Source organism: Castor canadensis, chromosome 2 (genome assembly GCF_047511655.1).
Source record: "Castor canadensis chromosome 2, mCasCan1.hap1v2, whole genome shotgun sequence".
NCBI classification, from domain to species: domain Eukaryota; kingdom Metazoa; phylum Chordata; class Mammalia; order Rodentia; family Castoridae; genus Castor; species Castor canadensis.
The window spans coordinates 140,326,138-140,339,479 of record NC_133387.1 but is presented as its reverse complement, the minus strand read 5'-3'; the positions used below and the strand labels follow the sequence as shown (position 1 = coordinate 140,339,479).

Below are 13,342 nucleotides of genomic sequence, written 5' to 3'. Positions count from 1 at the left end.
CTACTTTATGTTATTTCAAAGGTCACTAATATTCTGTCCCTTTTTTCTCTCTAGTCTTTGTTCTTGCTTTTCTTTAATTTTGAATAGATTCTAATGCCATATCTTTAAGTTTACTGGTTCATCATCCTCCCTTCCTCCCTCCCTCCTTCCCTCTCCTCTCTCCCTCATCTCAGTATGTTACAAATCCCATCCCATGATTTTCATGACTTTCGTTAGAGATACTTATTTTTAGATGTTCTGTTTGGGTCTTTAATTTCTAAAATACCTTCCAATTCATTGTGATCTGTGTTTTTCTCTGCCTTCTACTTTGCAGGCCTGGGAATTTTTTCACTGTTTTTTTTTTTTTTTTTTTGAGACAAGGCCTTTCTCTGTAGCCCAGGTTGGCGTTGGACTAATGATCTCCTGACTCAGCCTCCCAATTGCTGATACTAAAAATGTGTACCATGCTTAGCTTCATGATGGATGCTGAATTTTGTTGATACTGTTAGGGAGTTTTGTACTTACTTTAGCAGGCAGCAAAATTACTTTGGTTCAGTTAGATCCTCTCAAGTCTTAGGGCTTGTGCTGTCTAGGTCCAATTTAATGCTTCTAACTAGACTAATCTCTTCTGAGAACTCTTTGTTAGGCCTGTGTATTTTAAGATTTCTCTACTTTGGCAGTTGGGATTATTCTCCACCCTTTAGGACTTTTAGGAATTGTTTGGTCTACTACTGTCTAGTAGGTCTTAGACGGTGCCATGGGTAGTTTCTTGCAGAAGCTCCCACACATGTTTGGGACTCTTTGTTCCTTCTTCTTCTTCTTCTTTTTGTTTTATATACCACAAACTTTAGCTGCTTTGACTTCCTCAAACTCTGATCTGATTTTAAGATTTTTATCAAGTCAGTGGTCTGTACTTCTTGCACTGTGGTCCAATATGTGCTTTTAGTTAGAATGTCATTCCTCTTTCTGCATCTGGTCTCAGATAGACAACGTTTGACTTTTTGGTCATTATATAGATAAGTTTGCATTTTCTTGAATTCTGTGTATGTGGAATCATTTAAATATACACTCTTTGATATCTGGCTTCTTTCACTCATCATGATGGTTTTGAGATTCATCCATATTGTTGTGTCTATTCATAGTTCATTCCATTCTGTAGTTGAATACTATTTCTAGTAAGTGGCTATGTGATATTTTGAGGCTGTCCATACTAATGTAGTGTAATCATACACTAATATATTTATACTGTTTCAGTGTTATATGTAGTAAAGGTGTTGACTTACTGAAAAGCTAAGCTATTTTCATATTCTTTATTGGTTCATTTTAATTCCGTTTTTCATTGACTATAATTTTTTGAAAGCTTTCTTTACAATCTAACTCTTTTAGGTGTTTTTGTGGTCGCTTGGTCAAGCAACATGCTTGTTTCACTGCAAGTCTTGCCATGAAATACTCAGATGTGAAATTGGGTGACCATTTTAATCAGGCAATAGAAGAATGGTCTGTGGAAAAGCATACCGAACAGAGCCCAACAGATGCTTATGGAGTCATTAATTTTCAAGGGGGTTCTCATTCCTACAGAGCTAAGGTATGTTGAATACTTGATTTTTTTTTCTTTTACTTTAGTCTTGTTACCTAAGTAATAAACATTAATTGAGAGTTTAAATAGCACCAGAATGGAACTTTAGTATCAATCATTCTGATGTGTATATTCAAGTTCTTAACGAAGATTCAAACAAATACAGAATATTTTTGGTGAATTGATTCATTTATCACTTTAAAATGTCTTTTGAGGGCTGGTGGAGTGACTTAAAGTAGTAAAGCACCTTCCTAGTAAGTGTGAGGCCCTGAGTTCAAAACCCCAGTACCACACACCAAAAAAAAGGAAAAATAAGATGTCTTTTCTTATCATTTTTCTTGAAAAAGTTTGCTTTTTCCTAAAAGAATAGCTGAACCTTCTTCCCTACACTTTTCTTATATTAAAGGGTATCTTTCTGCACATGGTGGCATGTGCCTTATAGTTCCAGCTACTTGAGAGACTGAGGCAGGAAGATAACATGACCCTACTTTTGAAACCACCCTGTCTCAAAAAAGCAAAACAAGAAAGATGTCTTTTTAGCAGCGTATAGTTTTTATTTTTCTAAAGATTTAATGTGTTTTATATTTGAATTTAAGTTTATAATCATACTATGAATTATCTGTCTCACTTTTTTCTTTGCCCTTTTCTTGTACTCTTTTGGATTAAAAACTTTATTGCCTTCCTTCTTTATTCACATTATTTATACATTCTTTTTCTATTCTTTGGAGTAATCTTAGAATGAATATTCTAAGTGCATTTTTTTAGGTGTTGTACGGGTGTTGAACTCAGACCTTGTACTTGCTAGGCAGACACTTTACCACTTGAGCCATTTTGTCAGCTCTGTAAATGTATATTTAAATTGTTACTATATAAACTAGTCAGTTCTATCACTTTTACCACTTCCTCTGTAATGCAAGAAATTTTAGAATATTTACAACTACATTTATTTCTCCTATGATGTGTGCATTTGTTGGCATGAATTTTAATTATTGGTATTTTAAAACTGCAACATGAATATTAATCATTTAGACTGGAGCGTTATAACCTTTGCATTGTCCTGCCTGCCTTCATAAGTAAAGTAGTGCCAAATTTCAGGCTTACTCTCTCCATGTTTTCTTATTTTCCTGGGCTCAATTCCACAAGTTTTCACTGCACTGCCGGATGTGGAATTTCTCATTGCTCCTAATCTAGTCCTTTAAAAAAAAAAATTTTTAGACAACTTCCCAAACATTACTTTATGTATCTAAGTATAATGGTGAGTTAAATAAAATGAATGCAGAAAGACTTAGCGTAGAACTTAGCATTCTTAAAGAACTCTGGAGTATTCTACTCAGTTTTATAGAATTCTTGTATTTTTTTTTCATTTCTTTGTTATTAGAGACTTTTCTGTTGTGTTTCATCTCTGTAAAGGAATGGCAATATATTGTTTTACAAAAAGCCTTTCTTAGAGATGATTAAAACTTGTATTTTCTAACATCTGTGTATTTGAAATTTCTTATGAGATCATTCATATATGTGCTTTAGACAAGGGGAATTAAAATAATTCTAGCAAGTATGTTTTGTGATATCACTTAAAAGAAAGATACTTTTTTAAATCTTTCAAACCAGAGGAGTTTTTCTACAGATATGATAGCTTATTTTTTTATTACTTTTTTTTTCTTTTTTTGCAGTGCTGGGGATTGAACCCATAGCCTTGCACATACTAAGCAAATGTTCTACCACTGAGCTACAGCACAATCCCTCTATTACATTTTTCATAGAAAGAATTTTCAAAAATTTACTGGCGAATCTATTTGAACATATTGGATGTTTTGTTTCTGCTTTTTAATGTGGTGCTGAGGATGGAACCCAGGGCTTGGCATAGGCTAAGCACATACTTTACCATTTAGCTATATCCCCAGTTTCCCATTTGATGTTAAGATTTCCTGATTATTTCTCAGCTTGAGCAAATCCAGTTACTTCCAGTGAAGGAAACAATCCATCCATAATTCAAAAACCTTTAAAATTTTACTTTGTAATCACAATTTTGTTATAAGTGGTCTAGAACATTGGCAAAACTTTCAAACAGACAATTCAGTATTTGTCTCAGTAGCAAAAATTTTAGATGCTTCTATTTTTTTCCCATGGTTCTTCTCTTTTTTCCCTCTTTCCCTATCATCTTGGCCAGCCTTTTTTTTTTTTTTTTAATTTTTATTGTTTTATTATTCATATGTGCATACAATGCTTGGATCATTTCTCTCCCCTGCCCTCTTAGCCAGTCTTTAATGCTTCCCTTTCACTGTGTACTCATAGTTAAATACAATAAATTCTGTGGATAAATTTGTAAATTGTATTAATTAGTAATTGAGTATAAACAAAATGACATTTATGTCTTAATGTTTGTAAGTTAGAATGCTAGTACTCCTAGAGGCCTCACAAAGTGATATTTTTTCACTTATACCTAGGAATATTAAATATATAAATATTTAATTTATTCCTAGGATTGAAAATAGCTAATGAAATAAGTCTGTTCTTACATGATCTGATTCAAATTATTTTTTTCTAAAGTCAGGTAGTGTTGCATTATTAAACTTGTGGATAATTTTGTCCTTTTAAAATATTGTTTATTTTAGTACGTGAGGCTATCATATGACACCAAACCTGAAATCATCCTGCAACTTCTGCTTAAAGAATGGCAAATGGAACTACCCAAACTTGTTATCTCTGTACATGGAGGCATGCAGAAATTTGAGCTTCACCCACGAATCAAACAGTTGCTCGGAAAGGGTCTTATTAAAGCTGCAGTTACAACCGGAGCCTGGATTTTAACTGGAGGAGTAAACACAGGTAATGTGATGATTATATCAATTTTATTTAGTGTATTTTTCAATTTTCCTGTTATCAATTAGATATTTGAAATAATAGCCAATACTTAGTATAAATGTATTTGGGTCTTAAATAATCTATAGTTCCTAGATAAAAATAACTGAATCTGTTTGGTTGTTTAGGTTACAAAAAAAATAATACACTTAGGGCAAGACTTGGCATATTACGGTCCATTTCATAATAATCCTTGTTTTTGTGACTAAAGTAAATAAAGTTTTATTTGAACACACTCATACTTATTTGTTTATGTGTTGTCTATGGCTATTTTTGTCCTGCAACAGCAGAGGTGAATTGTTGTGGCAGAGTCTGGCACATATTCTACAAAGCCTCACATGTGTACTGCTTGATCCTTTATAAAAACATTTGCTGACCCTACTACTGAGCAAAATGGTAATTCTTACCATTTTATGATTGCTGGTAAATTGATAGAAAAATGACAGTCCATTGCCTTAGGAGTGGTAAAGACTGGTCTTTATCAATTGATTTTAATATACAATCCCCTTTCATTCCTAGTCTTTTCTATCATTTATAAAGGTTGACTGTTAGGAGGCCTTAAAAGTTAATTTTAATTGAAAGCTGAACATAATCATTTCCTTAAATCAATTTAAATATCTAATTCATTTGTTATCAGTAACTGATTTTTTTTTTGAGCCTCATTGTTAGACATTCTTTGGGCTGCCAATTATGTCAATTCACAAAATAGACAAGGTACTTAATTAAGTTAATGAACTTATATTGTATTGGGGGGATACATAGACAATAAGCAGATAGCTCAGTAGTGTGTAGTGTTAGATGGATAGTGCTATGCAGCCACATGAATAGGGAGGAGGCATGATGGAGAGGCAACTCTTTTGTACATAGTAGAGTGTATTAGCTTTCTTGTCACTGTGACCATATACCTTACAGAAACAACTTAAGGAGAGGAATTATTTCGTTTATTTATTTGTTTATTTATTATTTTGGCTCATGGTTTCAGGACAGTCATGGCAGGGAAGGTGTGGCAGAAAAGACCTGCTCACATAATGGCGTCCAGGAAGTAGAGAAAAGGGAACATAGGAGGGGACTAAGGCAAGATGTAGTACCTAAAGACATACCCTCAGTAGTTTTCTTCCTCCATCTAGGCTCCACCTCCTACCATGCCTCACTTTCCAAATGTCATCATAGTATGAATCCATCACAGAATAATCTATCTCTGGAAACTATTAAACATCCCCAGAGATATACTTTAGTAATCTTCTGGGGTTTTTTAGTCTAATCATACTAACAATTAAGATTAACCATCACAGAGAGCTTTACTGATGAGTTTGTTACCTGAAGAGAGAGGGAAGGAAATGAGGGAGCAAGATACAAGAAAAACTTGAGGCAGAGCATGTAAAAGAAAGGAAAGCACCTAGTGTATTGAAAGAAGAATAGGAAGGTTCCAGTGTAACTTGAGGGGAAATAAGCCAGGTGTACAATACCATAGTCTGAAGTTACTGGCATTTGGTTGTAGAGAAGCATGGTGCATAGTAGAGACCATTATAAAAAGTCTTATAGACATTTGTAAGCACATTGTCTTTTGCTCTTGAATGAGAAGGGAAGGTTTTAGGCTGAGAGGTCACAGGAGCAAAGATTATTTCTGTGATGTTTCAAGAATGGACTGTAAGCAGATAAGACAGCAGGTGAACCACCAGTGAAGATGCTATTTCCATAATCCAAGTTAGGGATGATGAGGTCAAATGTATTATAAAAAGCAAATTAAGTGATACATTAGTTTGCTAGGAATGCCATAACAAAACACCACAGAGTGGATAGCTTAAACAACAGATACTTAATTTTTTCATGGTTCTGGAGGCTAAACGTCCAAGATTAAGATGTCAGCAGGTTTGGTTTCTCCTGAGACCTCTTCTTGGCTTGCAGGTGGGCACCGTCTTGTTGTGGCCTTACCGTGTGTGTAGGTATCCCTGGAGTCTCTGTGTCTAAATTTCCTCTTACAAGGACACCGGTCAAATTGGATCAGGGCACCCTTAACAGCCTCATTTTTTAGGTATTAGGGGTTAGAATTTCAGCATATGAGTTTGGGTAGACACAATTCAGTCCCATAATAAGTGATAATAAGAAGTTATGGGGCTGGGTTATGGCCCAAATGGTAGCGTGCTTGCCTAGCATGAGGCCCAGAGTTCACCCAGTACGGGGTGCATGCGTGAGTGCGTGCGTGTGTGTGCGTGCGTGTGTGTGTGTGTGTGTGTGTGTAAATAACGAATTGTAATGTTAGAGAGTAAACACAGGATTGTTTTGAACACAATAAAGACTTTGAAGTAAGGTGAAATAAAATTTTGTGTGAACAGGTGTGGCAAAACATGTTGGTGATGCCCTCAAAGAACATGCTTCCAGATCATCTCGGAAGATTTGCACTATTGGAATAGCTCCATGGGGAGTGATAGAAAACAGAAATGATCTTGTTGGGAGAGATGTAAGAATGAGTTTTCAAATTTCTCATATATGTCAATTATGTCAATAACAGTGCAAGTCAACTTAAAATATTTATAATTATACTGTGCTTTCAAATTGAATGTAAAAAGTATCTTCTGTGGTTTTCTTACTCTTTTGAAAATACATTCAGAAATATAAGTGATTGTTTGGCTTTCATACATTGTGGTTTCTGCTTTTCTTGTGTAATATTATTCTGACATGTTTTCCAGATCATGTCAGTCCTTTCTAATTAAATTTTTAATGATTATATGAAATTAATAACTAACCTTTGTCACTTATAGTAGCAGTCAAATGATAGTGTTTGAGTAGGTTGAAGATATGAATTGGTTTATAGGTATTTGTCGAAACTATTAAAGAGGAATTACTAAGTTTTATAAAGATCATTTTCAAACATTATTAAATTTATAATACCAATTTTAAAAGATTCTATGACTAGAAAAATAACACTGTGACATTTTATTGCTTTGTAACTATCTTTTTCATATATTAGTTTATTCATTTAGTAACCTCATAATTATTAGCACTGTATACTTATTTACTTATCTACTGCTTTTCTGTGTGATGATGAAATGCAGTACTACAGTAAGGATAAGATGTAATTATGTGGCTCACCCATTATTAATCATCTTCAACTGCTTAAAAGCTTTGCTTTTGGATAAATTCTTAGTCATTTTCTATTTATTTCTAAGAGTATATTAAAATTTTACCTTTTACTGGTCTATGATTATTTTACATTATATTGCATTTAGTCCTGCTCACTAACTCTTAATTTGCTATTGTTTAGGTTGTTGCTCCTTATCAAACCTTATTGAACCCCCTGAGCAAATTGAACGTTCTGAATAATCTCCATTCCCATTTCATATTGGTGGATGATGGCACTGTTGGAAAGTATGGAGCAGAAGTAAGACTGAGAAGAGAACTTGAAAAAACCATTAATCAGCAAAGAATTCATGCTAGTAAGGGAATTCACAAATTTGTTATTGTTGAAATTATTCAAGGTTGTATTAGTAGCTAGCAACATTGTAAAAAAATAGAATACGCTTTTCCTCACATAGGAAAATAACTTAAAAAACTATCAAGAATGGCTGATTTTAGACAAAACAGTAAAAACTAGAAAAAGACGTCTCAGGCCAAATAGGATGCTCAGGTTTCAAGAGCAAAGCCAGAAGAGCTCATTAGAAGCTCTGTTGGAATTATAAACCCACTGTAGCCCAAGGATTTAATGGGGTTTTTTTGTTGTTGTTGTTTTCTTTTCTCTCTCTCTTTCTTTTGTGGGGGGAGGTGTTGCTTTTTTGGTAGCGGGCAGGAGCAGCACTGCCCTGGGATTAAACTCAGCTTTGTGCTTCAGGTGCTCTGCCACGAGCCATACCCCAACCCTTTCTGCTTTAGTTTATTTCTGATAGTCTTCTGCTTTTTGGCCTGGGGCCTTAGACCATCCTCCTCCTGCCTCTTCCTCCTGAGTAATTGGGATTGTAGGCCCACACCATCTAGCATTCTTCTTCCCTTTTTTTGGTGGTACTGTGGTTTGAACTCAGAGCCTCACGCTTCTGAGTTGTGAGGCAGGTACTCTACCACTTGAGTCACTCCGTCAGCCATTTGTTTGTTGGATATTTTAGAGATAGGGTTTCACTATTTGCCTTGGCTGTCTTTGAACTGTGATCCACCTGACCTCTGCCTCCCAAGTAGATAGAATTGCAGGTGTGAGCCACAGGCACCTTGCTCCATCTAGTATTCTAAATGTGTGATATATTCTAATTCATGGCTTTGAAACTCAAGGTTGAGATGGAAAAAGGGAATAAAACCACTTTGTTAAGAAGAATCACCTTTGCTTAAAACTTTATAAAATGAGTGGGTATTGCTGTTTGGATAATATGTCTTAAAGGTTGGTGTTCCTGGAACTCATTTTCCTCTCCAACTGTGACTGAACTTTCTGGTTCATTTTATTTCAAATTGAAATTTTGTAACCCTAGGACACCAACATGGTAAACTCTATGACAAACTGAAACAGAAATACGAAATAACAGAACAGCACATTCAGATTATGGTAGAGTCAGAGCATTTACAGAAATGAGGAATGTTTTACAGCCCTATAGTTATTTTTGTATTTTCTCACCATCCTTCTGGTTGTTGTAAAAATAAAAACTCCTATTCTTCACTGGGCTTTTTTCTTTTATTCTTGTAGAACTATCTTTAAGAATTTTATTGATCAGTTCCATTTGTGTGATTACGTCTCTGCCATTAATTTCTACATTAATGCCTCAACACAATTAGAATCAGAAATATGCATTTTAAAAATGAATAAAAACAGATAATATGTTAGAAATCCAATTAATACATACTGAAAAGCAAACCAGTCAGGTATGGTGGAATTAAAAGAGCCTTAATTCCAGCTTTTTGGAGAATCACATATTCCCGACCTGCTTGGACTACATAGCAAGACCCTGTCTCCAAAAAAAATACATTTATTGTCAAGAACTCAATACAGAAAAGTTTACCTTCCAGTGATTATGTAAATTCTCACAGTATGTACTAACTTATGTTTTAGATTTTTAAAATTTTGTCATTTAGAACAGACTAAGTGACAATGTAGTTTATTCAGTACTTCATATGAGGCGATGTTACCTTGAGTACTTTAAGTGACGTCAACAGTCTTATAAGAAATTTTTAATTTTTATTTAAAATAAGTAAGATGAAATTACTGAATGTTGTCTGATTCTCTAAACTTTTGCCTTTTTTAGGAATTGGCCAGGGTGTTCCTGTGGTGGCCCTGGTATTTGAAGGTGGGCCAAACGTTATCCTCACTGTTTTAGAATACCTTCAGGAAAGTCCCCCCGTTCCAGTGGTTGTATGTGAAGGAACAGGCAGAGCTGCAGATTTGCTAGCATACATTCATAAACAAACAGAAGAAGGAGGGTGAGTGTATCAGTGCAAAGGCTTTAAAAACCTTAGTAAAGAGGCTTTTGGCTTTTAAAATACTAGATTCCTTTGAGTGTTTTGTGAATATGACTATCTCAAGATTAATATAAAATATTTTAAGACTTGAGGTGATATCCTAACTCATATGTTGTTGGGAGGAGTTAAAATATAGCAGTCATCTTCATGGAAGGTAGCGGTTGCTATAGAGGCACGTATCTTTTGGCCCAGTAGTTTCATTACTGGGAATTGTACCTACAGATGAAAAACTGTGAAAAATTTGTATGTAAAGTTTCTTGTCATAGGGTTATTTGTAAGAGTAAAAGATTGGACCAACGTAGACCATCTGTCAGAAAAGGACTGAATAAATTATGGCCCATCTACACAGTGATTAAGGTTCTACACAGCTGAATAAAGATAGTACCTGTATACTAGATTTGTGAAGATTACTAAAACGTCTCAGCACATTCATTGTGGCACTTTTTACATAGAAAAAAAGAGGATAATTATTTATCTATAATAGAAAAACAATCTTGTAAAGTTATACAAGCTAATAGTGATTCCTGAAAAGAGCTGAGTTAGAAATAGGCAGATGAAAGATACTGGATAGGAGATTTTCACTATGAGTTTTTGTATTTTTATATATTTTAATCTTATACTGTATTTTTGAGCCATGTGGATGTGTTCATAGTTAAGACATCTTTATGAAATACAGTTTTATATAGTCACATCAAAAATTATCTTTATGTAGTATCTTATAGAATATCTCAACACATTGTTAAAGACATTCACAAAGTAATTCAAGAGAAAAATCACTCCATTCCTTTTTTTGTCCTTTAAGACTTTATTATAATGGTGTTTCATGAAGGAGAAAGTAATTTCACCCAAAGTCAGGTACTTAATATGAATACAGAATCCCCCAAGGTCTTGCATGGCTCTATCTTAACTTCATTTTGATTCTACAGATAATGAAGATGAAATCAATGAATTGTTGTATTTCCTCTTATACCAGGAATCTTCCTGATGCAGCAGAGCCTGATATTATTTCAACCATCAAAAAAACATTTAACTTTGGCCAGAGTGAAGCAGTTCATTTATTTCAAACACTGATGGAGTGCATGAAAAAAAAGGAACTTGTAAGTAGATTTCAGCAAATTAAGCCTTTTATTTCCTTGAAAACACATATAAATTGGTGAGCTACTTTAGTTTTTAATTTAGATTTAAAATTTTTAAATCTCTTTTAACCTTGCTAAGATGTCATTTATTGTTTTTGAGCATAGAAGGACTATAGTTTTTATATTGTACTGAGACAGTGTATTTGTACTTCTTTTTTTAGGAAAAGTTTATGTCCAGTATCAAAGAAAAGCTGTAAAGAGTTGTTAGTGATTTCTCTAATAAAATATTGGGAAAATATTTTCAACAATTTTACTGAGTCCTCAAGGCTAATAAAGTTCTGTATTGTTTAGTTTTAGTCAGGTAAACATGGGCTTATGTTTTCAGAGAGAAAATTTTTTGTACCTCTAGATAAATAGACAACATGATTTGATTTGCTGTCTCCTTTCATTCCAAGTTTTTGTACACTGTCAAATAGTTGAAAAAATTGGGGTCCTAATAAGTTACTTTATGAGAAATGTTAGATAAAAACTGCTGAAATGGTGTTACATTTCAAGTAATTTAAAGGCATATGCAATAAAAAGATTGAACAAACCAAACATTCTTTATTCAAGAATACCTATATCGCCGGGTGTTTTGGCCTTTTCCTGTAATCTCAGCACTCCAGAGGGTAAGGCAGGAAGACCATGAGTTTCAAACCAGCCTGTGCTACATAGGAAGATCCTGTCTCAAAAAAAATCCAAAAACAAACAAAACGAAACAAAAAACAGACCAACAGCCATTTTATATTACTTGAATAAGTAAGTGTTCACTGTGTGGAAGGAATAGCGGGATTTATTCTTGATAAGTAATCTATAACCTTATCTCCTATGTTACTTATTGTGATAAAAGATATTAGATGGGTAAAAAAATGAGTATGATATGAAACCAAATATTTTGATTATACTTGTCATTGTAATTGGTAAATGATGAAGTCTTAATTTTTTATTTTTTGGGGGGTTCAGGTGAAGTGATTTCTGACCTCCTTTCCCTGAATATATATCTATATCTAAATTTATTTTTATATAGGGCTGGGGCATGGCTCAAGTGCTAGAGCCCTTGTGTAACAAGCCCAAGACCATGAGTGCAAAAACCCTAGTGCTGCAAAAAAAAAAAAAAAAAAACCCATAAATGTATATATAAACTGGTAAAGTTGTATAGATGTACATATATAGAAGTATAAATATTTATATCTATAGAGATAGATATTCCCCACATGTAGTGTGACATTACTTTTTTTCTTAATGATGCCTGAATTTTAAAAATACTAAGTCATAATTGTGTTCATTCACCTTTCAATAGATCACTGTTTTCCACATTGGGTCAGAGGAACATCAAGATATAGATGTAGCAATACTTACTGCACTGCTGAAAGGTAAGACTTTAAAAACTTTTGTTTATGGCATATTTAATTTATGGCCAATTTATATAAGGTAGGACTTTTCATTTGGCTAAATGCCTGGGAAGTGAATTTCCCAATAAATTTTCTTTGTGAAAGACACATGCTGGTTTTAGTTGTAGTAAGTTAGCTTTTATTTTTATCTTGTAGACTTTATTTTTTTAAGTTTATAGTAAGGTTTATCCCTCCATACTCATTTAATTAACCCACATTCTTTTTTTTTTGGCCCCCAACCTCAGAGGCCTTTTTTTTTTTTTTAATTCATATGTGCATACAATGTTTGGGTCATTTCTCCCCCCACCCCCTCAATACCCGGCAGAAACTATTTTGCCCTTATCTCTAATTTTGTTGAAGAGAGAGTATAAGCAATAATAGGAAGGACCAAGGGGTTTTGCTAGTTGAGATAAGGATAGCTATACAGGGAGTTGACTCGCATTGATTTCCTGTGCATGTATGTTACCTTCTAAGTTAATTCTTCTTTATCTCACCTTTTCTTTAGTTCCTGGTCCCCTTCTCCTATTGGCCTCATTTGCTTTAAAGTATCTGCTTTAGTTTCTCTGTGTTTAGGGCAACAAATGCTATCTAGTTTTTGGGGTGTCTTACTTATCCTCACACCTCCCTTGTGTGCTCTCGCTTTTATCATGTGCTCAAAGTCCAATACCCTTGTTGTGTCCGCATATGAGGGAGAACATACGATTTTTGGTCTTTTGGGCCAGGCTAACCTCACTCAGAATGATGTTCTCCAATTCCATCCATTTACCAGCGAATGATAATGTTTCGTTCTTCTTCATGGCTGCATAAAATTCCATTGTGTATAGATACCACATTTTCTTAATCCATTCATCAGTAGTGGGACATCTTGGCTGTTTCCATAACTTGGTTATTGTGAATAGTGCTGCAATAAACATGGGTGTGCAGGTGCCTCTGGAGTAACCTGTGTCACAGTCTTTTGGGTATATCCCCAAGAGTGGTATTGCTGGATCAAA

The 13,342-nt window shown here is 34.3% G+C and overlaps 1 protein-coding gene across 4 annotated transcripts in view; it reads left to right on the top strand.

The window, feature by feature from the left end:
- The window catches only part of Trpm7 (transient receptor potential cation channel subfamily M member 7), a 109,128-nt gene that overhangs the window by 25,832 nt on the left and 69,954 nt on the right, over nucleotides 1–13,342 (top strand). For 3 of the 4 annotated variants that reach the window (XM_074065933.1, XM_074065934.1, XM_074065932.1), the window contains exons 4-10: nucleotides 1,366–1,564; nucleotides 4,168–4,381; nucleotides 6,748–6,872; nucleotides 7,677–7,848; nucleotides 9,631–9,805; nucleotides 10,818–10,941; nucleotides 12,260–12,332. In XM_074065933.1, coding sequence (XP_073922034.1) covers nucleotides 1,366–1,564; nucleotides 4,168–4,381; nucleotides 6,748–6,872; nucleotides 7,677–7,848; nucleotides 9,631–9,805; nucleotides 10,818–10,941; nucleotides 12,260–12,332 — 1,082 coding nt within the window. Of the gene's footprint in view, nucleotides 1–1,365; nucleotides 1,565–4,167; nucleotides 4,382–6,747; nucleotides 6,873–7,676; nucleotides 7,849–9,630; nucleotides 9,806–10,817; nucleotides 10,942–11,532; nucleotides 11,719–12,259; nucleotides 12,333–13,342 lie in introns of all 4 variants that reach the window. The other variant, XR_012445457.1, reaches the window with a different exon arrangement.